The sequence below is a fragment of the Nicotiana tabacum genome, chromosome 1 (genome assembly GCF_000715075.1).
Source record: "Nicotiana tabacum cultivar K326 chromosome 1, ASM71507v2, whole genome shotgun sequence".
Taxonomy (NCBI): Eukaryota; Viridiplantae; Streptophyta; class Magnoliopsida; order Solanales; family Solanaceae; genus Nicotiana; species Nicotiana tabacum.
The window spans coordinates 18,480,514-18,505,517 of NC_134080.1; the positions used below are offsets into that span (position 1 = coordinate 18,480,514).

The 25,004-nt window shown below is 35.6% G+C and overlaps 2 protein-coding genes across 2 annotated transcripts; both read right to left on the reverse strand.

Annotated features, from left to right (window-relative positions):
• Positions 1-285: 285 nt before the first annotated feature.
• On the reverse strand, positions 286-2,376 carry LOC107825477 (ferruginol synthase). The gene is made up of 2 exons (XM_016652338.2): positions 1,263-2,376; positions 286-1,074 (listed from the first exon to the last, which is right to left on the reverse strand). The coding sequence occupies exons 1-2, from the start codon at positions 2,187-2,189 to the stop codon at positions 448-450; spliced, it is 1,554 nt and encodes a 517-aa protein (XP_016507824.1). The 5' UTR covers positions 2,190-2,376; the 3' UTR covers positions 286-447.
• An 11,613-nt stretch (positions 2,377-13,989) lies between these two features.
• Positions 13,990-17,408, reverse strand: LOC107825478 (labd-13Z-ene-9,15,16-triol synthase, chloroplastic-like). The gene is made up of 2 exons (XM_016652339.2): positions 15,854-17,408; positions 13,990-15,321 (listed from the first exon to the last, which is right to left on the reverse strand). Exons 1-2 carry the CDS (start codon positions 16,790-16,792, stop codon positions 14,695-14,697), a joined length of 1,566 nt encoding a protein of 521 aa, XP_016507825.1. The 5' UTR covers positions 16,793-17,408; the 3' UTR covers positions 13,990-14,694.
• Between the last annotated feature and the right edge of the window lie 7,596 nt (positions 17,409-25,004).

Genomic DNA, 25,004 nt, shown 5'->3' on the forward strand with positions numbered 1-25,004 from the left:
GTCCGAGGAGTAGGCAAAATTAGCCGAACCTCGTAAATTCTGGTGTTTCCTTTATTGTTGTTTTATTGTCTTATTTATTATTTGGTGGCTGTCATAATTTTTGGTATAGTAGTTGTGACTTATTCACACTATATACATTTGGCTTCCGCAACAATACCACTAGTGCACCGGAGCATACTCTCATCACTCCATTTTCTGCAATGAAGCAACAGATAGCCATGGTAAATTCCAGAATGGCTGTAATAAAAAAATATGAAGTTATCATACTTTGATAACACTATTCTAACTATTATACATATTTTATTTCAAAATACTAGTGTACATTTGTAGTATCACATCACTTATTTTACATTATTGTATTTGATCTTATAAATACAATAACCAGTGGGCAAAATCAGTCTAGCCTAGCCCCTTCCTTCAGAGTCTATATTACATCTTCCTGATAATTTACTGATACAGTTCTAAATTTGGTAACCTGGGCGTAGGGATGGCGAAAAGCCGCTTGTTTTTCTTAATGACAATCCCATGTCCTTCTGAAAGATCAAGCTTTTCCCCCTCCTGGAGTTTCCAATCAAAGGAATGCAACAATGAGGCCAATACAAACATAAGCATTTTCTCAGCTAAAGGAAGGCCAGCACAAATTCTCCGCCCTGATCCAAATGGAAGGTACTTGAAATTATTGCCAGTATAGTTTAAATTTGTAGATTGACTCAAGAATCTTTCAGGCTGGAATTTAGTCGGATTTTCCCACACTTGAGGATCTCTATGAATTGCATAAACATTCAAGAATACTTTAGTTCCCTCAGGTATTGTGTATCCACCTACTGTTGCAGATTGGCTCGGGCGCTTAGGGAGAAGTAGTGGTAATGCAGGGTGTAGACGTAGCGTCTCCTTTAAAACTGCATCAAGATAGTGTAGTTTTGGCAAATGGGATTCTTCAACAATGTTATTCATGCCTATGACATGTTTCAATTCTTGTTGCACCTTTGCCATTATCTCTGGATTATTCAGAAGCTCGCTCATTACCCACTCGACCATAGTGATTGTAGTGTCAGTCCCACCTATCACAATGTCCTACAATGCAAAAACATATATGAAGTCAGGGGATAGAATTTGATGATGTTTGATTCAAATGGCATTCAATATTATTCAAGAATTGATTAGTCATCTTAGTTAATCCTCAACTGATTTCTGTTACAAGTTTAAGGCAGAACAAGACAGGCAATGCTATACAAAATATATATAGGGACTCTATAACTTACCACCAATATGGCCTTTATTTTCAGCAAGTCCACTGGTGTTCCTGTGTCTTTCTGCTCCATTAGCTCTAATAGGATCTGTATAAAATCCTTCTTCTCATTCCCCTGGATTTCACCCTTTCTTTTGTCCGAAAGCATCTTTATTCGTTCGTTTATGACAGGTTCCAATATACTTTCAACTGACTTCAAAAGAGCCTCCATCTGTTTCTTTATTCCTTGTAAATCAAACCTGGCAAGCATAGGGAAGAAATCAGATATGTTTGGCTCTCCAATCAGTTGAGGAATTTTTGTCACCAATTCCCTAAACTCTGCTCCAACAGTTCCATGCTTCTCCATCTCCTCAACAAAATTGCTGCCAAAGACCATACTAATGACTACATTAATTTCAGTTACAAAAGCCAATTTACCAATATCAACGGGGTTGCCAATCTTCGTATGCACGCTCCTGATTGCCTTTCTGATCTCATGTTTGCGATGACTATAACAAGCCTCAAGGTTCCTATTACTTAGCATCTCCCTCACAAAGAGTTTGCGTATGTCACGCCAGTAGGAGCCATAGGGAGAAAATACAATGTCTAGTCCACCATATGTGGCTGCCAATCCTGCTATTGGAGAGTCACGGTTGGCAAAAATAGAGTCTTGATCACAAACCACTTCTTTGGCTAAGGATGCTGAGTTCAACACAATGCATAGTCTACTTCCTAGCCAAAACTTGTATATTGGACCATACTGTTGAGACAATTCTGTAAGCTGGTTATGAAAATTGGAGCGGAGAAATGGTAAAAATCCCACGATTGGTAGACCACGAGGCCCTGGTAGCAACCTGGATTTTTCGTTCTGTGATATATTTGAGTACCATAGGATAGTCAGTGACAAAATTAAAATGGTGAGAGGTGCAAGACCAAGCTCGTTTAACAGTGCTAGAATCATGTTTACGGGGAATATTGTTCAAGCGGTTCTAATACCTCAAAATGAAGTAGTTTATAATCTTTATCTCTAAGCATGTGATATATATCCAGTTTTGGGTGAAGTCATGTTCTTGTTTTTGATGCAATAAAGACATATTTCCAGCTTGTGAGGCCAAAGGGTCTTTGATAGATATGGAAATCCAGGCGTAGCTAAGTGCTAAAAGAATTCTAGTACTTATGCTGCGGTCACGACAAGTTTTTATATGGACAAGTGTAAGGTCTAAAATAGAGGGAAAATGTATTGTTTCATTGATTGCCAAAGTCCCACATCGGTTGTGGGCAAAGTGTTTATGAAAATTTCACCTATAAAAGGAGGCCTAATGTTTAAGATTGAAACACACCTCATTTGCTTTAGTATCTTCTTAAGACATTTGTATCTTCTCTCTTTTAGTATTATTTCACTTGTATTTTTGGAGTGGAATAAAATATTGGTTGTGTCCGAGGAAGTAGGCAAAATTGGTCGAACCTCGTAAATTCTAGTGTTCTTTTTATTGTTGTTTTATTGTCTTATTTATTATTTGGTGGCTGCCATAATTTTTGGTATAGTAGTTGTGACTCATTCACACTATATACATTTGGCTTCCTCAACAATTGGTATCAGTGCCAAGGTACTGTTTAAGTATGCTCTGTGGTTGCAGCATAGTCTGATCTTCCACATCAGAAAAGATTTATCTTGGTAACTGTGTCAAGGTTCTGTCTTAGTATGCTCTGTGGTTGCAGCTTAGTCTGATCTTCCACATCAGAAAGGAAATAATCTTGATTTGTGTCGTCAGCTATTAAATAATATTTGTGTCAAAATGGGAGATAATAAACAAGAAGAATCTATATCAAGTGTCAATAATACGTCATCGTTGACATCTTCACTTATGACAAGAATTGTGTCAAATGCGAAATTTGCGGTAGAAATTTTTGATAGATCAGGACATTTTGGGATGTGGCAAGGCGAGGTACTAGATGTCCTTTTTCAACAAGGGCTAGATCTTGCCATTGAAGAAAAAAGACCAGATGTTATTGGAGAAAAAGATTAGAGAATTATCAGCCGTGTTGCTTGCGATACCATTCGATCCTACCTTGCTAGAGAGTAGAGCAGAAATATCCATACACAAAGGAAACTTCTGCAAGTAAATTATGGAAAACACCGGAGGATAAATTTTTGAAGAAAAATAATCAAAATAAATTGTACATGAAGAAGAGACTGTTTCGCTTCACCTATGTTCCTGGTACCACAATGAACGAACATATCACCAGTTTCAATAAGTTGGTCACAGACTTGCAAAATATGGATGCAACTTGATGGTGACTTGGCCTTGATGTTATTGGGGTCACTTTCTGATGAGTACGAGCACCTTGAAGCTACTCTACTCCATGAGAATAACGAAATTTCTCTTAGAAAAGTTTGTTCGGCTTTGTACAGTTATGAACAAAGAAAGGGAGAAAAATAAAAGGGCGGAGAAGGAGAAGCACTGGTTGTGAGGGGTCGTCCCCAAAATCAAATGAGGACAAAGAAGGGAAGATCCAAGTCAAGATCTAAACCCAGCAAAGATGAATGTGCCTTTTGTCGAGAAAAGGGACACTAGAAGAAAGACTATCCGAAGTTGAAGAATAAGGCCAAACATAACAATGTAAAGGCCATTATGGATTCAAATGTAACTGATTGTGATGATTCAGACTTCTCATTAGTTACAACAGAGTCATCAACATCATCAAACATATGGTTAATGGATTCGGCTTGTAGCTATCATATGTGTCCCAACATGGACTGGTTTGTGGAATTTCAAGAAGGAGAATATGGAGTCATCCACACAGCGGATAACAACCCTCTTACCTCATATGACATTGGTTCAATACGATTAAGGAACCATGATGGAATGATCAGAACATTAACAGATGTTCGATATGTACCAGATTTGAAGAAGAATCTCATCTCTGTGGAGCCCTAGAATCAAAAGGGTTCAAAATTATTGTAGAAAATAGAGTGATGAGAGTATGCTCTGGTGCACTAGTGGTAATGAAGGCTAATCGAAAGAACAATAACATGTACCGCTATCGCGGTAGTAGAGTTATTGGGACACCGACAGTGACGTCCAGTGACGATAAAGAGGCAGAAGTAACCAGGCTATGGCACATGCGCTTGGGACATGCTGGAGGAAAATCCTTGAAAACTCTATCAGATCAAGGATTGTTAAAAGGAGTAAAGACTTGCAACTTGGAGTTTTGTGAGCATTGTGTTAAAGGAAAACAGACAAGGGTAAAATTTGGTACAACAATCCATAATACTAAAGGTATTTTGGATTATGTACACTCTGATATTTGGGGTCCTTCCAAAACACCTTCATTGGGTGGGAAGCAATATTTTATAACCTTTGTTGATGATTTTTCCCGAAGAGTGTAGGTTTATACAATGAAGAGTAAAGATGAAGTGCTGAGAATTTTTCTCAAATGGAAGACGATGGTGGAGAATCAAACAGACAGGAGGATCAAGTGTATTCGCATAGATAATGGAGGTGAATACAAAAATGATCATTTCAATAAGGTTTGTGAAAATGATGGCATCGTCCGACACTTCACTGTCAGACATACACCACAACAGAATGGAGTGGCAGAACGTATGAACCGGACTTTGCTGGAGAAGGTACGGTGTATGTTGTCCAATGCTGGCTTGGGCAATGAATTTTGGGCTTAGGCAATTACATATGCATGTCACCTCATTAATCATCTACCATCTGCTGCTATTGATGACAAGATACCATTTGAAAAATGGTATAGAAAGCCTGCTGTAGATTATGACTCTTTGCACGTGTTTGGCTCAACTGCATATTATCATGTGACAGAGTCAAAATTAGATCCAATAGCAAAGAAGGCGATTTTTATGGGGATTACTTCTGGAGTCAAAGGATATCGCTTATGGTGTCCTATGACAAAGAAAGTAATATTCAGCAGGGATGTTACCTTTGATGAATCTGCTATGGTAAATAAGGTAACAGAAGATTCCAAACAAAATGAGGGTGCTTCTAAGCAGGTGGAGTTTAAGGGAAAATTTATTTTTCCTATACAAGAAGCAGAGGAGGAAACAAATGAAGTTTATCCTCTGGAAGAAGAGCCAGTAGAGAGGGAGATTCCAACTCAGGAACCTCAACAACAACTTGAATCAATAGCAACCAGCAGGCCAAAAAGGACAATAACAAAACATGTTCGTCTCATAGAGACAATTGCTTGTGTCACCTCAATTGTAGCTGATGATGTTCCTACCACTTATAAAGATGTAGTCCAAAAGTTCAAAAGAAGATAAGTGGAGGATTGCCATGAATGATGAAATACAGTCCCTTCATCAGAATCATACATGGAGATTGGCCAATCTCCCGAAGGGAAAGAAAGCAATTGGGTGCAAATGAGTATTTACAAAGAAAGAAGGATTTCCTAACCAAGAAGATGTTCGCTACAAAGCAAGATTGGTGGCCAAAGGATATGCTCAAAAGGAGAGAATTGATTACAATGAAGTATTTTCTCCAGTTGTAAAACATTCCTCCATTAGAATTATGTTGGCTTTGGTAGCACAGTTGGATTTGGAACTAGTTCAGATGGATGTAAAAACTGCGTTTTACATGGAAACTTGGAGGAGGAAATCTACATGACTCAGCCAGAAGGATTCAAAGTTGCTGGAAAGGAAAATATGGTGTGCAAACTTGAAATATCGTTGTATAAATTGAAACAATCTTATAGACAATGGTACAAAAGATTTGACAAGTTTATGTTGCGGCAAGGGTAGAAGAGAAGCAAGTACGATCATTGTGTGTATTTGCGCAAGCTTAAAGATGGTTCCTTTGTATATCTTCTCCTATATGTTGGTGATATGTTGATAGCTTCCAAGAATTCGGAAGAAATTGATAAGTTGAAGATTCAACTGAAGAAGGAGTTCGAGATGAAGGATCTGGGTGAGGCAAAGAAAATTCTTGGCATGGAGATAATAAGAGATAAACGTTCAAAGAAACTCTGTTTATCTCAGAAAGAATATTTGAAAAGAGTACTACAATGTTTTGGCATAGATGAAAATACTAAGCGAGTTAGTACTCCACTTGCTCCCCATTTTAAGCTAAGTACTACTATGTCGCCAAAAGATGAAGCTGAACTAGAGTATATGTCAAAGGTACCATACACAAATGTTGTTGGTAGCTTGATGTATGCAATGGTCTGCACGAGACCTGACATTTCACAAGCTGTTGGAGTTATTAGCAGATATATGCATAATCCAGGAAAGGAGCATTGGCAAGCTGTGAAGTGGATTCTACGGTATGTTCATAATACTGTAGATGTTTGGTTAGTTTTTGAGCAGGAAGGCAATCAGTCTGTAGTTGGATATTGTGACTCAGATTTTGCGGGTGATCTGGACAAACGAAGATCAACTACTGGTTATGTGTTTACTTTTGCAAAGGCACCAGTTAGTTGGAAGTCTACTTTGCAGTCAACAGTTGCTTTGTCTACAACAGAGGCAGAGTACATGGCTATTACAGAGGTTGTGAAGGAGGCAATTTGGCTTCAAGGATTGCTAAAGGAGCTTGGTGTTGAACAAAAAGGTATCACAATTTTTTGTGATAGTCAAAGTGCTATTCAATTAGCGAAGAACCAAGTTTATCATGCAAGGACGAAGCACATTGATGCTCGATATCATTTCGTACGAGAAATCATTGAAGAAGGTGGAGTCACGGTGAAGAAAATTCGTACTACAGAAAATCCTGCTGATATGCTGGCAAAAGTGGTGACTGCGGTCAAGTTTCAACATTGTTTGGATTTGATCAACATTGTTGAACACTGAAGATTGAAGATGAAGACACAACCAAAATTTGTTACTGAGAGAAAATTGAAGATGTGAAATTTTGCAAGGTGGAGATTTGTTGATTGCCAAAGTCCCACATCGGTTGTGGGCAAAATGTTTATGGAAATTTCACTTATAAAAGAAGGCCTAATGTTTAGGATTGAAACACACCTCTCATTTGCTTTCTTATCTTCTTAAGGAATTTGTATCTTCTCTCTTTTAGTATTATTTCACTTGTATTTTTGGAGTGGAATAAAATATTGGTTGTGTCCGAGGAAGTAGGCAAAATTGGTCGAACCTCGTAAATTCTAGTGTTCTTTTTATTATAATGTGAATGAGTCACAACTACTATACCAAAAATTATGGCAGCCACCAAATAATAAATAAGACAATAAAGCAATAGTTTCCTTTTCACTATATCTTTATCATAAGTGTCGACATTTTAGTTAAGATTGTATCCATTTAAACCACGGCAGTGCAGCAATTACAGAATATATATATACGTGGGCAATAGAAAAGTAAGGTGGCACCTCTCTTTGGCAGCATTTGTATTTATCTTTTTTGTCATTTTTTTGGCCTTTTTTCTTATATTTCCCTCAAAATATTTGCTGCAAAATTAAGACACTTTATTAAAAAATCAATAACTGTCTACATTGATTGCTCAATTAAAACGGAAAGGCATTTAAAAAAATGAAGACTATCAGTTTTTAAATTCATTATCATAATTTCTATTTGTATTAATATTCTTAAGTTTTTATGCCTTTTACATTGGTAACATCCAAAAATTTCATGTGTAAATTAATGGCATGATTGTTAGTATTACTCTATCTATGCTTATAAGTTATATGTATCATAATTCACAAGCCGAAAAGCCAAACAACAAATCCATGAGATTATCATATTAGCGGCATCTTTCACGTTATTATTTCATTTGCAAAGCTGTAAAGTTAGAGAATAGTGTGGAGCCAACTGGTAAATACGTGAAGACACTCTTGTGGATTCTTTTGGATGTACACTGACTTTCTTTTTAGAGATTTTTCATGATTCAAAAAAATGACAAGTTTGAACTCCACCATTGATATAGTTTCATGGATTGAGATTTTAAATATTATTTTTCCTAGGATTCGAATTGAACATCTTATTCTTAGCTAACTACTACTGCAACTATTTTAAATATGGAAATATCTTAAGAATCTGATTCTCGATAAGTGATGAAAATGAAATTTTTGCTCAAACAATTTATTTTCGTAACAAAATGGATAGATGCACTACAAAAAAAAAGGCCTAATTACGGGGGTTATTTTTAAGGTTTGCGGCGGTTTAAAATCCCCGCAATACGTTATTGCGGCAGTCATTAAAACCCCCATAATAAGAGTCGTCGCAATCGATTTGTGGCAGTTATTTGCTGACCGCCAGAACTAAGTAGCGGGGTTACTTCGCGGCGGTTGACCCCCGCAGATTTAAAACTTAATTTTTTTAAAATAATTTTCAGCTACGAATTGCGGCGGTTGTAAACCTCCGCAATATAATTTTTATTCTTTTTTATTAGCTTATATTTTAAGCTCCAGTCAGTCATAACCTTATTGAATTTTTTAATTCATATATTATTGACAAAATTACTAATTAAGTTGTAAATCATAATCAAAGCAAAAAAATATATATTTAAAAGTAAAAAGATATCGATAACATATCATAAAATCACAAAACGTTATCATAAAATATCATTAGTTTTTAAAACTAAATTGTCAACATTAAGTAGCATCACTCAAAAACTATTTTAAACACAAAACATTCACTCCAACATTCTAACATCAGCTTCAACCACACAATTACATCGTCACAATTAATTATCTAAGACAATTACAATAAAATCAATGGTTGCCGCTAGAATTACTATCACCACATGATCTTCTTGCGTCCATTGGCGAAAGGGGTCCACTGTCCGCATCACTTGGCTGCATAAAAAAACAAAGTATAAAAATCATGTCAGAATCAGAAATTGCAGTAGGTTCTACTAAATAATGTAAGCAAATAAATACAACTCTTCAAGCTTCCTTTGTACTTAAATATCAAATTTAGATCAACATTGCAGTCTTTTTTTTATTGGACTGTGAAAAAAGATGTTTGTGCATCCTATTAGAAAGTGAGACTAATTCATGCTAGAATCAGAAAGAAAAATATAATAGAGAGAGAGAGGAGTTATACAAAGAAAACAGATACAACATACAAGAATTGTACTAATCTAAGCCACTCTATCTTTGCAAATAGACAAATTAAAGTGAAAATTTTTTGAAGAACTTTACTTACCGTTGTAGGAGAAACCGTCGAAGGAGAAGCAAAGAACCCCGCAAACTGTTCTGGTAAAGTCCCTTCTTTCATTATCATATATGCCTTGAAAGCATTCATCATTTGATTGTGAGCATTCATCATTTGATTATGGTTATGTTGACATTGGGACGAACATGAACCTTCAGTACTTGAAGAACTTGTACCACCAAAACGGGGTCTTACTTGTTTAAAAACTTTACTAGGGACAGGGCCTAAACCCAAACACCTCACCCTTCCAGAGTGCTCTTTTCCTAGCACCTTACCAACGGCATCATTTGGCGAAATTTGAGACTCGTTTATGGTGTTTTGGCTCAAAGCTAACTCAATTTTTTCCTACACATACAAAACTCATTGTCATAAATTTGTGGGGGTCGGATCTGACCCCGCTATTAAACCGCCGCAATTAGGCTTTTTTTTTGTAGTGATGATATTAATTGTTTTCAAAGACTTTCCGAATGAACATTTAATTTAAGCTCATCCACCACGGGTGAGTTAATCATTTAAAAAGAAACAAACAAGAAAAATAAAAAATAAATGAACATTTAATTATCAGAATATTTTTTGAGACACCAAACTTACCTGGAACTCTGACATGTTGATATACAAAAGGGAATTGTTTATGCTTAGACAAATTACTTTTGAGCATTAGACACGAAAGGACCTTATTATGCTTAGAGAAGTTATTTTCATATTGCTTTTACTTGGTAATTAGTAAAAGTTTCTACTTACCAAAAAAAAAAAAAGGTTACATTCTTGGCATTGACTATTGATTCTAATATATTTTTCTTACTCATAATGCATAATAATGAATTAGTAAAAATGTCAGTGACGTGTTTTATTGGATCAAGATTAGCTATATTATACAAGAAGATACGGAAAGGATTAAAAAATACAAAAATATTATAAACGTACGTAAAAACTAAAAGTTGTGCTGCCTTTTGTAATATTAAGTTCGGTTGAGTTATAAATATAAAGTAGGAAATGATAAAGCTGGCGCAACACATCTATTTGGCTTTCATTCATATTTATCTTTTTATGGCTTTTTCGTTTTTCACTTTATTTTAATATAACTATTTATTTACTCAATATGAATTATAGCCTTCTTGATAGTTCCAATAATTTCTATCATAAATGAAATAAGGGAAGGAAAGATTCTTTTGGTACGTTACTTATTTTTGCAATTCCCAATATTTACTACCTCTTTAGTACCATCACAATTATAACTTTTAAGACCATGACCTTCATTTTAGTAAAAATAAATATGGCACCCAAGAGTCAATCCCTTCAAATAGTCCTTTTATTCTCAACTATGTTTTTCATTCCTTTTGGCATCATGTAATCCTGTTGGAATCTTTTTTTTTCTTGCTTTTTATTTATTTGTAATATTTGACTTAGAAGATTATTATTTTGGATGTAACACTATTTACCTGGCCTACTTTTATTTTTCGAAAATCGTTGATGTATTAATTTCCTTATAATAATTATTTTCAAATGTTATTTGTCTCTTCAAATTTTAATTTGGTGGATGTAATTCTATTCCTCTGTTTTGTTTTTATATTTTATTGATTCAATAATATGTTATTTGTAGCAGATTATCATGGTTTTCAGTTGATATTACTTTCTTCTTCTTTGTTTCGTTCTATTTTGGACATGGAAGTGGAACTTCTATTTGATTTCTGATGAATATGAGTTTTTGAAGTGAAAGCAATTAAGTTTGTCAAGGTATTATAATCTCTAATGCAAATTGTCCTATCTTTCTTTTTGATAAAATTTATACATCTTATTTTCTCCATTTTGGAATACATAAATAGCCAAAATACTTTGACGCCTTTCATGTATTTTACTAAAATGTGTAAGAATATTTGTTTGTTTGTTGTTAAGATTAAGAACTATATCAATAATAGTATGTACATATATTGTTTTAAGATAAATTTATCAGAAAATACTTATATTTGCTAAAGTATATAGTTCCATCGTGTTAGATGAGTTTGGGGATTGTTTCCCACTTAGCATTTGGACCGTTTGGTGCTCTTTTTTTTAGAATGGTAACAATTGCTGTTTTTTACTTTTATTTCCAAACATATGTATTCTTTTAGAACTTTAGATTCCTAAACCTTAATCAAATTATTGTTTCTACTCTCAATCAAATAATTAAGCTGCTAAAAGAGAGTCCCCTAAAACGGACTGAGCACCAAAGGAAGGACCTACATTGGGCTGGTTTAGCAGAAGAAGCCAGACACATATTTAATGCAGTATTTGGTGATGTATTGAGATCAATAGACTATGATGAAGCAGGGTGAAGAGAAGTCGGAAAAAAAAAAAACAGAAATGAAATAGAGGATGCATTAACTTTCTCTTTGTTTTCCTTAATCAAGTTCATATACTGATTTAAATATTTGTTCATTTAATTTAAAATGTCTTTCACATACCTTTTCTTAAAAAGTTTTTGATGGATATTATAAGAATCGGAAAAAGGATAATAGTAAGAATTCATATTTAATTTTATTCATTTTCGATTTTTTTATGACTGTGCGAAGCGCCTGCAAGTACACTAGTTATAAAATAATAGCTTGTTTGAACTTCAACATTTTTAGTGATATTTTATCCAGTTAAACACGGCAGTGTACTAATTTCAAGTCAGAAATCTTTCTGGAATAAATTTCAATGCATTTTCCCAAATTTAAGAGGTTCTTTTAATTGTGCATACGTTAACGAAAATGGTGGACTTCTTCATTATAGCAATTTGGTAATGTAATTTGGGCTTGTGACACTCTTCAACAACAGCGGCCCAGTATAATTTCACAAGTGGGGTCTGGGGAGGGTAATATATACGCAGACCTTACACCTACCCCAAGGGGCAGAGAGACTGTTTCCAGGAGACCCTTGGCTCAAGAAGCAACAAGAGAAGATATATTAGTATCATCAATAGACTCATAATAAAATAACAACAATATAAGAAATACAAAATAGATGGATGTCATAATAATAACCGACAGATAAAGCCCTGCATCTGTAGATGACCAGTAGCAGCCAAAGACTAACTCCTAATTGGCTAGTCTCACTATAGTGTGTTGTGTAAATATTCATAACTTCCCCCTAACCTAGAACCTTAATACTCGACCTCCACAATTCCTTGTCAAGGGCCACGCTCTCAGTAATCCTAAGTCGCGCCAAGTCCTGTCTGATCACCTCTCCCCAATACTTCTTAGGTCGCCCTCTGCCTCTCCTCGTGCCCACCACAGCCAGTCGCTCACACCTCCTCACCGGTGCATTAATGCTCCTCCTCTGAATATGCCCGAACCATCTGAGTCTTGCTTCCCGCATCTTGTCCTCCACGGGGGCCACGCCTATCTTCTGTTGAATATCTTCATTCCTAATCTTATCCATCCTTGTATGCCCGCATATCCACCTAAACATCCTCATCTCTGCTACTTTCATCTTCTAGACGTGTGAGTTCTTAACCGGCAAACACTCAGTCCCATACAACATAGCCGGCCTAACTACTGCTCTATAAAACTTACCTTTTAGTAACAATGGCACTTTCTTGTCACACAAGACTCCCAACGCTAACCTACACTTCATCCACCCCACCCCTATACGGTGTGTGACATCCTCGCCGATCTCCCCGATCCCCTGAATAACCGATCCAAGGTACTTGAAACTACCCCTCTTGGGCATGACTTGAGAGTCCAGCCTCACTTCCACTCCCGCTTCCGTCGGCTCGACCCCAAATTTGCACTCGAGGTATTCCGTCTTCGTCCTGCTCAACTTGAAACCTTTAAACTCAAGGGCATGTCTCCAAACCTCTAGTCTCTCGTTAACGCCGCCTCGTGTCTCGTCAATTAGAACTATATCATCAGCAAATAGCATGCACCATGACACCTCCCCTTGAATATGATGAGTTAGTGCATCCATCACCAGGGCAAATAGGAATGGGCTGAATGCAGACCCTTGGTGTAACCCCGTAACAACCGGAAAATGCTCGGAGTCGCCTCCTACTGTCCTAACCCGAGTCTTAGCTCCATCATACATGTCTTTAATCACCCTTCAACCCGAGTGACACTCTTCAACAAGACAACAAAAATGGAAAATTCTATAGAGTTCGAACTTGTCAGTGCCACAAGTTCAAAGTTCGTAAAAAGAAGTGAGGTTTTATACTTCAATGCCACACCAGGGGGGGGGGAGATTTGTGTGGTGTCCAATTTTCGCGTGTACTGATTATAGAAGGACCTGGTTCTTCTATGTATTCCTTATACTACTGTTGCGGAAATAGTAAATGTGGAAAGTAAAGAACATAATTATTTTTACGTGGAAAACACCCGACTCAAAGGATGAAAAACCACGACCTATTACACAGTAGGATTTTCCCAATACTTCACTAAATCACTGAGTCAAAATTTACAAAATTATTTATAAACCTAAGGATTACCTCTAATCCCGTTGTGGCAACCAGCCTTTAACGATTGTGACAAATTCAAGTTAAATCTAACTTGAATACTCAGAGTACCTAATACAATAGCCTCTAGATAAAGCTGAAAGGTACAATTTGAAAACACCTACTACAATGAAACTAGAATAAAAGGCAGACACTTGGAACTGGTTCTTCTATCTGGTTTATGTAGCTTCAGGTTCACACACTTGATCACATAAGAATTGTTTGCAAAATGCCTTGCTATTTTACTCTCAACTCACATTTAACTTTAGCGTTTGTGCGTCCCTTTAAATGAGAACATCCTGCAATTTATATAGTTAGTAGAATAGGAAATAACTAGAGTTCTAATGTTATACTCTTCCATGGTGGAAGAGTTCTAGTTATCTTCAACTTCTAACTCCTCCCTTATCTAGGATAGATTTCTATTCGAGTAAAGAATCCTTTTCCTTATCACTTATGCAACATTTTCGTTCAGGAGATATCAGATATAACCACTTAAGCTTATCTCATTCACGTGCATGGCTTGTACTCGAATTTTGCCCGTGTCTGTGTTCACTTTGTATGAACCTGGTTCATGCTTGAGTTCCTTTGTCAATCGTCAAAACAAACTTCACTTCGGCCAACAAGAAGTTTATGAAAGGATTGATGCGGATTAGTGTTGTTTATTGATCTGATAAAGAAATCTCTCCAAAAGTCTTTTATCTTGCTTGATTTAAATCCAGCAGCTAACAAATTTAGTGCACAAAAAAATCATATGCAAGGTACATTAGTTGAACTTCATTTACCTATTGTCCAATATTTCACTTTGATCTTATAAATATTACAACCAGTGGATAAAGTCATGTCAAGCCCCTTTCTTCAAAATCTCTAGTTCATCTTCCTTATGGTTTCTTGGTTTTACTGATAGAGTTCTAAATGTGGTAACCTGGGCATAGGGATGGCGAATAGGCTCTTGCTTTTCTTGATGACAAGTCCAAATCCATCCGAAAGGTCAACATTTTCGCCCTCTGGGAGTTTCCAATCAAAGGAATGCAGCAATGAAGCCAATACAAACATAAGCACTTTCTCTGCTAAAGGAAGGCCAGCACAAATTCTCCTCCCTGATCCAAATGGAAGGTACTTGAAATTATTGCCAGAATAGTTTAAATTTGTAGAGTGATTCAAGAACCTTTCAGGCTGAAATTCCAATGGATTTTCCCACTCTTGAGGATCCCTATGAATCGCATAAGCATTCAAGAATACTTTAGTTCCCTCAGGTATTTTGTATCCTCCTACAGTTGCAGATTTGTTCGGGCGCTTAGGGATAAGCAGTGGTAATGCAGGGTGCAGACGTAGCGTCTCCTTTAAAACTGCATCAAGATAGTGTAGTTTCAGCAAGTGAGATTCTTCAACAATGTTATTCATCCCTACAGCATTTCTCAATTCTTGTTGCACCTTTGCCATTATCTCCGGATTATTCAGAAGCTCCGCCATTACCCATTCGACTGTTGTGATTACAGTGTCAGTTCCACCAATCACAATATCCTGCATAGCAAAAACATATATGAAGTCAAGGGTAAGGAACATTGTCATCACAGGAATTTAGTAATGTTTGATTCTAGCTGTAGGTGGACGCGACATTCATGTTTAGGTATGTATATGTACCTCTTCTTTTGTAACACCCCATACTTTAGACAGAGTCTCATATCGGCAAAACACAAGAGGGATGTTGGGTATATAAGTTAACAAGACTTAGGCCTTAGTGACGCATTTTAAACCCGTGAGCGCCTAGGCCAAGAGCGGACAATATCACTAGCGGGCTGAGCTGTTACATTTTTAGACTATTATAGCTAGTTATGCGATTTAATCATCTTCAGTAAGAACTCAAATGCATTCTCATTTTTCTTTACTTTCTTATCACATTGATCCTGTATATAGTAAACATGATTAAGCAGTTTGTATAAGGCTAAGTTTTCGGACTTCTTTCTGGTAAAGTATTATCATGGAATTTTCAGGATTCCCAAGTTCAAAGAGACAAACAATGACATAGAGAAGATATAAGGACTATATAACTTACCACCAACATAGCCTTTATTTTCACCAAGTCCAGTGATATCCCAATGTCTTTCTGCTTCATTAGCTCTATTAAGATCTGCACAAAATCCTTCTTCCCATTCACCTGGATTTCACCCTCTCTTTTGTCGGAAAGCATCTTCATGCGTTCGTTTATGGCAGGGTCTAATATACTTTCAACTGACTTTGAAAGAGCCTTCATCTCTTTCTGTATTCCTTGTAAGTCAAACCTGGCAAGCATAGGAAAGAAGTCTGATATGTTTGGCTTTCCCAATACTTGAAAAACTTTTATCACCACTTCCTTGAACTCAGCTGATCCATCTTTTCCATGCTTCTCCTTCTCCTCTACAAATTTGCTGCCGAAGATCATACTCATGACTACATTCATCTGAGTTACAAAAGCCAATTCTCCAATGTCAATGGGATTTCCAATCTTGGTATGCACCTTTTTGATTGTCTTTCTGACCTCGTGTGTCCGTAAACCATAAGAAGCCTCAAGGTTACTGTTGCTTAGCATCTCGCTCACAAACAGTTTGCGCATATCACGCCAGTAGGAGCCATAGGGAGAAAATCCAATGTCTACTCCACCATATGTGGCTGCCAATCCTGCTATTGGAGGGTCACGGTTAGCAAAAACTGAGTCTTGATCACGAACCACTTCTTTGGCTAAGGATGGTGAATTCAACACAACGCATAGTTTGCTTCCTAGCCAGAACTTGTATATTGGACCATACTGTTGAGACAATTCTGTAAGTTGATGGTGCAAATTGGGGCGGAGGAATGGTAAAAATCCCACAATTGGAAGGCCACGAGGCCCCGGTGGCAACTTGGGACCTTCTTTGTATGAGATATTTTTTGTCCATCTGTACCATAAAATTGTCAGGAATACAATTCCAATGGTGAGAGCTGCAAGACAAAGCTGGTTTGATTGTGCTGAAGCCATGGTTAATTGGTTAAATTGTTTCAGCACTTTCTACTTATAATGGATCAGGTCAAATGTCCTCCTCAGCATATTATTATTACAATTATATCATGTCTTAGTTGAATTATTGTTCTCACTTTCTGCAGCCAGAATTTGGGTTCTTAGAAAGTTTCCAGAAGACACAATATTTGACCATATACTATTGACGAAGATAATCTTGGCAGTGGGACTGCAACCGAAGGTGTCTCCTTTAACACAACGTGCAGCTTTTCTTTCAGGTTTAAATTCTCTGCATCAGGAAGTTCAAACAATTTAAGTGAAGCAAGTTATTATATCACCGGTCAAAAGTTAATTTTTCACACTCGGCCAGAGAAGAAACTAAAAAAACAATAAACCTTGGGTTGACGGGAGGCTTGCACTATGGGCTATTAGCTTAGAGGTAGAACACGCCTCTAATAATAGCGATTGCTTACCCACGGATCGGACACCTAGGCCTTCTAGGCAAAGAGAAGAGAGGGGAGCTGCAATTCCAGCACATATTCTTCTACCCTAACTAAATTGAATCTATTTGTCAGCATTTTTAGTTATGGAATATTCATTTTGTCCTTGAGCCGAGGGTCTTCGGAAACAACCTCCCTACCTCCCTAGACCTCACTTGTGAAATTATAGTGGGTATTGTTGTTGTTGTTGTTGTTGTTGTTGTTGTTTATTTATATAATACACACCATTATACTATCAAGTAATGAATAACTATAAAAGATTCACATTATCTTCCTTAAACAATTTGGTATTTTTTTGTGTGGGCATTTTCTTTTGGACTGCATATATGTGTTCGTAACACGCAGCGGAAGATAATAACAATTCTAGGCAGAACTTTTCGTGTTTAAAATTTATTTACATGTCAAAGATCGGATCTAAGACGTACCTGGTGAAGAAAGTCTCGTTTCAAAATTTTTCTTCGATTGTGCGAAGACTCTATGCGTATCCACACCGAGACCGATTCTTTGCTATCAACTCTTTCATCAATTAAAACCCGCGAACAAATTGAATAAATTGTGTGCTGAAATTTTTCTCAAAACTTCCAGCCAACTTCTTGACAAAGAAAGTAATTACTTTGTCAAATATATCTCGTGTTGTCTCACTCCAGAAAAATTAAGTGTCTTAACACTTTATTTTGTATGATATTTATACATATAAGTTGCCAACTTTTTCCTATACGGTTTGAGCAAAAAGACAGACTTGTCTTAACAAGTATGGAATTTTTTTCCTTTCATTACAATATAGTAGCGGTACAATCACATTCCATATATGCATGATGAGTATAAAAACCAATTCACATAATAATTGGACCTTTTCTTTCTTTACAATTTTGTCTTATGTTGTAAAGGTACACGCATGATGAGTGTGAAAACCAATTCACATAATAATGGGACCTTTTTCTTTCTTTACAATTTTGTTTTATATAATAAAGGTACAATCATTTTCATATATGCATGATGATTGTGAAAACCAATTCACAATATTAATAGGATTTCTGTCGTAGGATAAACTTCAATTCCAATCAACAGAATTGTCGGCAGGCGTGGTTAGTCCTTATGGACTTTCAATTGCTAATCCAATTCATAATTGGATTATTATTTTCTTGTAGGAAAACTTAATCCCATTTCAAATGGGTTTCATGAAGGCCTCACGTTATTTTCTAATCCAATAAATTAGATTATAGAACTAACTAATCATATTATATATGCAACTTAATATAAATCCACACACCAAATATTAATTATATATATCACATATATATTTCAACCAAGAGATAATTTAATTTTCCACTGCAAATAGAAAACTTCAATTTGTTCACAATATTAATTATATCATCTGTGCTAGCAAAGAATATAATAATATTTCATTTGGACTAATAACTAAATTTATTTGACTAATTAAATTCTTTAATTTAATTACCAAATAATAAAGCAATTAATCCTTTAGCAAAGATCAGAACACTCGTTAGTGTGCGACCCCATAGGTTTATTACTAAACCGGTAGTAAATTGATCACATCAATATACTAATCAAGGGTGGCGTCTAGCAACACTCCTTAACGACCGGATAGCATGAAGTATACAATTTACTCTTAAGAACCAGTAGAAGAATAATGTAGTAATTTCTTCTGTCCTTATAGCTCTAGATCACCCTAGGATATGGTTCAACTGTCAAATCCAAATAGGCAACCAACTATGTGTTCATGTCAAATATAATCGACCATTGAATGACCTAAGAAACTCATTTCTTCTTTCATTCAATTGCCCTGGCCAAGGTCTTAGTTTGGTCGTTTATAATTCATGACAACATGAAGCTTAAACTCATTACCAAGAGTTGACAGATTCCATCTTGGATCAATCACTAATTCTACAAGTATTTAACCGTACCCAATATCCTTTCAACTATCGCCCTAGGGCCATAGGTGTCTAGTATCAAAGCACAATAAATAACTTGTAAATTACCATGACGATCTCAGGTCAAAGAAAATTTTTACATCACATTCTTCAAGAGAATATCCTATTGACAGTTTATGGTAATTCTAACCATTAGGAATTATACAATGAGTCGGTTCAATGATCATATCTTTATATGCATCATCTATCTATGCGAATTAGTTAATGAGATCAACTAATCTTTATCCAATAAAGACAATCACATAAATATTGATCTTACCAGATTACCAATGTCCAAATTAATAATCCTACGATCAAGAACAAATTTAGATTAAATTATAAGAAACTTGGCTCTCATTATCATGATCTCCATCACAATGTCAAATCTCAATAATTTAATCAAAGACCTTATCAAGTTAATCAAATAATTAATAATAACTATGATAAAAGAATATCAAATGCCATATATAATTTATATCAAATAAAAAATATGTTCAAATCATCAAATTGGATCTAGGGCATATATACTATATCCCTAACAATCTCCCACTTGCACTAGAGTCAATCGCTCTTGTACTTCATCCCCAATTTCCACTTGTGCTTGTCAAAATCCTTTGCACCAAGAGCTTTAGTGAATGGCTCTGCTGCATTTTTCTTTCCATCAACTTTTTGAATCTCCACGTCTTTACGTTCAATGATCTCTCTTATCAAGTGATACCTTCGCAGAACATGTTTGGACTTTTGGTGTGATCTTGGTTCTTTTGCTTGAGCAATGGCTCCAGTATTGTCATACAACAGTGGAACCGCACCTTCTATTGAAGGAGCCACACCAAGTTCAGTTAAGAACTTTTTCATCCATACAGCTTCCTTAGCAGCCTCACTAGCTGCTATATATTCTGCTTCAGTTACTGAATCAGCTACTATAGCTTGTTTGGAACTTTTCCAACTCACTGCACCACCATTTAAGGTAAATACATAACCAGAAATAGATTTGCTATCATCCCTATCTGAAGAGAAACTTGCATCAGTATAACCTTCAAGTTTCAACTCAGAATCTCCATAGATGAGGAATTGGTCTTTAGTCCTTCTTAAGTACTTAAGAATGGTCTTCACCACTTTTCAATGTTCCTCACCAGGATTTGCCTGATAACGGCTAGTCACTCCAAGTGCATAAGCCACATCAGGACATGTACATGTCATGGTATACATGATAGCTCCTACTGCACTAGCGTATGGGATCCTACTCATGCGTTCTCTCTCTTCAGGTATTTTAGGACAATCCTCCCTACTGAGAGTAATTCCTGTGCCTATCGGTAGATAGACTCTTTTAGAATTATCCATATTATACCTCTTTAAGATGGTATCAATGTATAAAGACTGGGAAAGTCCAAGCAACTTCCTAGATCTATATCTATAGATCTTTATTCCTAATATATAAGTTTTTTCTCCCAAGTCTTTCATGGAGAACTGTTTAGATAGCCAAATCTTGGTACTTTGCAATGCTGGTATGTCATTCCCTATGAGCAATATATCATCAACATACAATACTAAGAATATAATTGTGCACCCACTAACCTTTTTGTACATATAAGGTTCTTCTTCGCATCTAACAAAATTGAACTTTTCAATTGTCTTGTTAAAGCGAATATTCCAACTTCGAGAAGCTTGCTTTAGTCCATAAATAGATCTTTGTAGCTTACAAATTTTATTATGATCAGATGAAGATGTGAAACCTTCAGGTTGTGTCATGTACACATCCTCTTCTAGCTCACTATTAAGGAAAGTTGTTTTCACATCCATTTATCAAATTTCATAATCATAGTATGCTGCTATAGCAAGCAAAATCCGAATAGATTTGAGCATTGCCACGGGAGAGAAAGTCTCGTCATAGTGGACTCCTTCTTTCTGACGATATCCCTTGGCAACAAGACGGGCTTTGTAGGTCTCCACCTTTCCGTCTGCTCCAATCTTTTTCTTAAAAACCCATTTACAACCTATAGGTTTTATATCCTTTGAAGGTTCAACTAAAGTCCATACTTTATTTTCCTTCATGGATTCCATTTCGGATTCCATGGCCTTCTGCCAATCGGAACTTTGTATAGCCTCTTCATATGTCTTAGGGTCATCATCATTATGATCAACCTCATTTGATACATCATATTGTACCAATAAATTTAATCTAGTTGGTATATGACATTCTCGTGTAAACCTTCTAAGAGGTACTTGTGCAACCTGTTCACCTTGTGTTGGATTTGGTTGTTGTTCAATTTGGTTTGGAACTGGTTCATTAACCTGTTTTTTGAACTTCATTTAGTTCTTGAACTTCAACCGTTGAAGATGGCAACTTTCTTGGCAACTTCAAAACATCCATTAAAGGTTCTTCAACTTGGGTCTCATGATCTTTACATTGTATTGATTCATTAGTTTCTTAAACTTCATCAAGTTCTATTTCTCCATTATAATTTCCTTCTAAAAGAAATTCCCTTTCCAAAAAGGTTGCTCCTCTGGCCACAAACACTTTATGGTCAGAAGGGTGATAGAAATAATATCTCATTGTTTCCTTGGGGTACCCAATGAACCTACACTTATCAGATCTTGAGTCAAGTTTATCAGACTGCAGTCTCTTAACATAAGCTGGACAACCCCAAACTTTAATATGTTTAAGGTTAGGCTTACATCCTTTCCATATCTCATATGGTGTTGTAGAGACTGACTTAGGGGAACTTTATTTAGTAAGTATGTTGCTACTTCCAAAGTATATCCCCATAAATTTATTGGAAGATCAGTGAACCCCATAATAGATCTCACCATATCTAATAAGGTTCGATTTCTCCTTTCAGACACACCATTATGTTGTGGTGTTCCTGGAGGTGTCCATTGTGAGAGAATCCCATTCTCTTTGAGATGCTTAGTAAAATCTTTACTAAGATATTCTCCACCTCTATCAAACCTTAGTATCTTGATACTTTTACCTGTCTGTTTCTCAACTTCACTACGGAACCTTTTGAACATTTCAAAAGATTCAGATTTGTGTTTCATAAGATATACAAATCCATATCTTGACATATCATCAGTGAAAGTGATGAAGTAAGAATATCCACCTCTAGCTTGAATTTTCATGGGCATCTGTATGAATTAATCCCAATAATTCAGTATATCTTTCTCCACTTCCAGTAAATGGAGATTTGGTCATTTTTCCTTTGAGACAAGATTCACAAGTTGGATATAATTCAAAATCATATTTTCAAGGTACCCTTCCTTGTACACCTTGTTAATTCTTTTCTCTCCAATATGACCAAGCCTACAATGCCAAAGGTATGTATGATTTACTTGATCATCTCTTTTTCTCTTAAGACCTGAAACATGCAAAATTGAATTAGAATTCACATTAGGTAAGACATAAACATCATGTTGGAGATAGTCATTCACATATAAATTATCACCATAATAAATAGAGCAAATACCATTGCCTATATTTATGTGAAAACCACGTTTATCTAATATAGAAGCTGAAATTATGTTCGAAACAAATTTAAGAACGTAATAACAATCATCCAACATAAGTACTTTGCCCGTAGGCATTATTAAAGAAATTGACCCTACAACTATGGCCGCAATTTTTGCACCATTTCCAACTTGTAGATTAATTTCTCCTTTCTTCAACCTTCTACTTATTTGGAACCCCTGCAACATATTGCAGATGTTATAACCACTACCAGTATCTAATACCCACAATGAAACATCAGTAGTAGTTAAAGAAACTTTAAAATCATTTTTCAATTGAGTCTTACCTTGTTTCTTATCATTTAGAGTTGCAAGATACTCCGGGCAGTTTCTTTTCCAATATCATATCTTCTTACAGTGGAAACATTCAGCGTCAGATTGGTCAGTTTGCCTCTTTTGCCTTTGGGTTTGTTCACACCACCCTTAGGCGCAATAGATTTCTTCTTGGGTTTAATTTTACTCTTACCCTTCTTCTTAGAAGAGTTTCCAACCAACATGACGATTCCTTTCTTCTTCTCAGATACAAGTTGATTCTCATAATCAATCAGCATGTTGAGCATCTCATGAAGATTACAATCCATTTTATTCATATTGAAATTAATAACAAATTGTGAAAAGGATTCTGATAGTGACTGTAAGATCAAATCTTGAGAAAGCTCTTTACCCAGTTTGCACCCCAACTTCTCAAGTTCTTCAATAAGATCAATCATACGATTAACATAGGGTCCAACTGGAGAGTTTCCAGTCAATTTGGATCCAAATAAAGCCTTAGATAGCTGGTATCTAGCTGTCCTAATTTGTGTACCAAACATCTTCTTAAGATGTTCAATGATTGCAGTTGGATCCATATCCTAATGTTTCCTTTGTAGTTCAGAATTCATAGAAGCGAGAATGATGCATTTGTTAGTAAGACATTCTTCCAAGTATTTCTGATAAATCTTGGTGGCATCATCATTATTCTCATCTGGGACTTCCTTGGCAGGCTTATCGATCACATGAATAAGCTTTTCATGCATGAGAACAATTCTCAAATTTCTGTACCAATCATCAAAGTTTGGTCCTACCAACTTGCTGGTCTCAAGTATTCCACGTAGTGATATCGCAGACATATTGAGAAATCTAAAATATAGAAAAGAAAAGGCAATAATATAAGAACATATTTGCATATATAATAAAGATATGAACTTTTATCTATATGATATTTTCACTAATTATTTTAAACTATTTTCCCTCATTATGTTTTACGAAATCTTTATTTTTGTTAGTGGAGTAAAGAAATCCTTTAACAATATGTATGAGCCCCTTGGAAGTCAAGTCGTTTCTCACATATATTTTAAAGGTAGGTACTCTTACCAATTGTATCCCTATACAACTTTCTTAAATAGCTCTATGTCAAATAGTCCCGTGGTAGTTAGGTCGATCCTATTGGTATAGTTGAGTTCAACCATCATGATAGCAAAGAACTTATTAAATTTTATACTCCCCCGGGTAGTCCAGACGTCTAATGTAAAATTGAATAATTCTTTCAATCCATACATCTCATGCAATAAATAATTTTAACATATTCTCGTACTATAAGTCTCCTGGTAGTCAGGCCGCTCCTTATAAACAAGAAATAAGTAAAATTATTTACCTTGATGGATAGCTCTATAATAAAATATATTATATTTTATTATTTAAGAACTCAAATTTTAGTATAAGGGAATTGTTACTAAAATAATTTTTAATAACATGAAGATCAAATCTTTTATAGTATGTGAATTTAGTTCAGGTTGTCTACATGCTTAGTCCTAAATTAATTTACATCACATGTAATAAATAATTCAAAATTATGTAATGAACAATCACATGACATAAAAATGAAATTCAACATCCTCTCTAACATATTTATCTTATATATCACATAAAAAGACATGCTAGAATATTATTATTAATTAATATCTCATGAACTAATAACGATTAAAAAATTAACAATAGAATCATGTAACCTATTATAGATTCCCATTGTATCTAATACAAAATTTCAAATTCAAGTTATGAACTATCTCAATAGTTATATGAATACATATTTTATCCACAATAAAATAATATCAACATTCAAACGATTTGACTATTGCACAAGACACATGTATTATGGTTTGAACTCTTCAAATATAATATTAAAATATTTCGTAAATAAATTTTAGACACAATAAACCACGGCTCTGATACCACTTTTGGACTGCATATATGTGTTCGTAACACGCAGCGGAAGATAATAACAATCCTAGGCAGAACTTTTCGTGTTTAAAATTTATT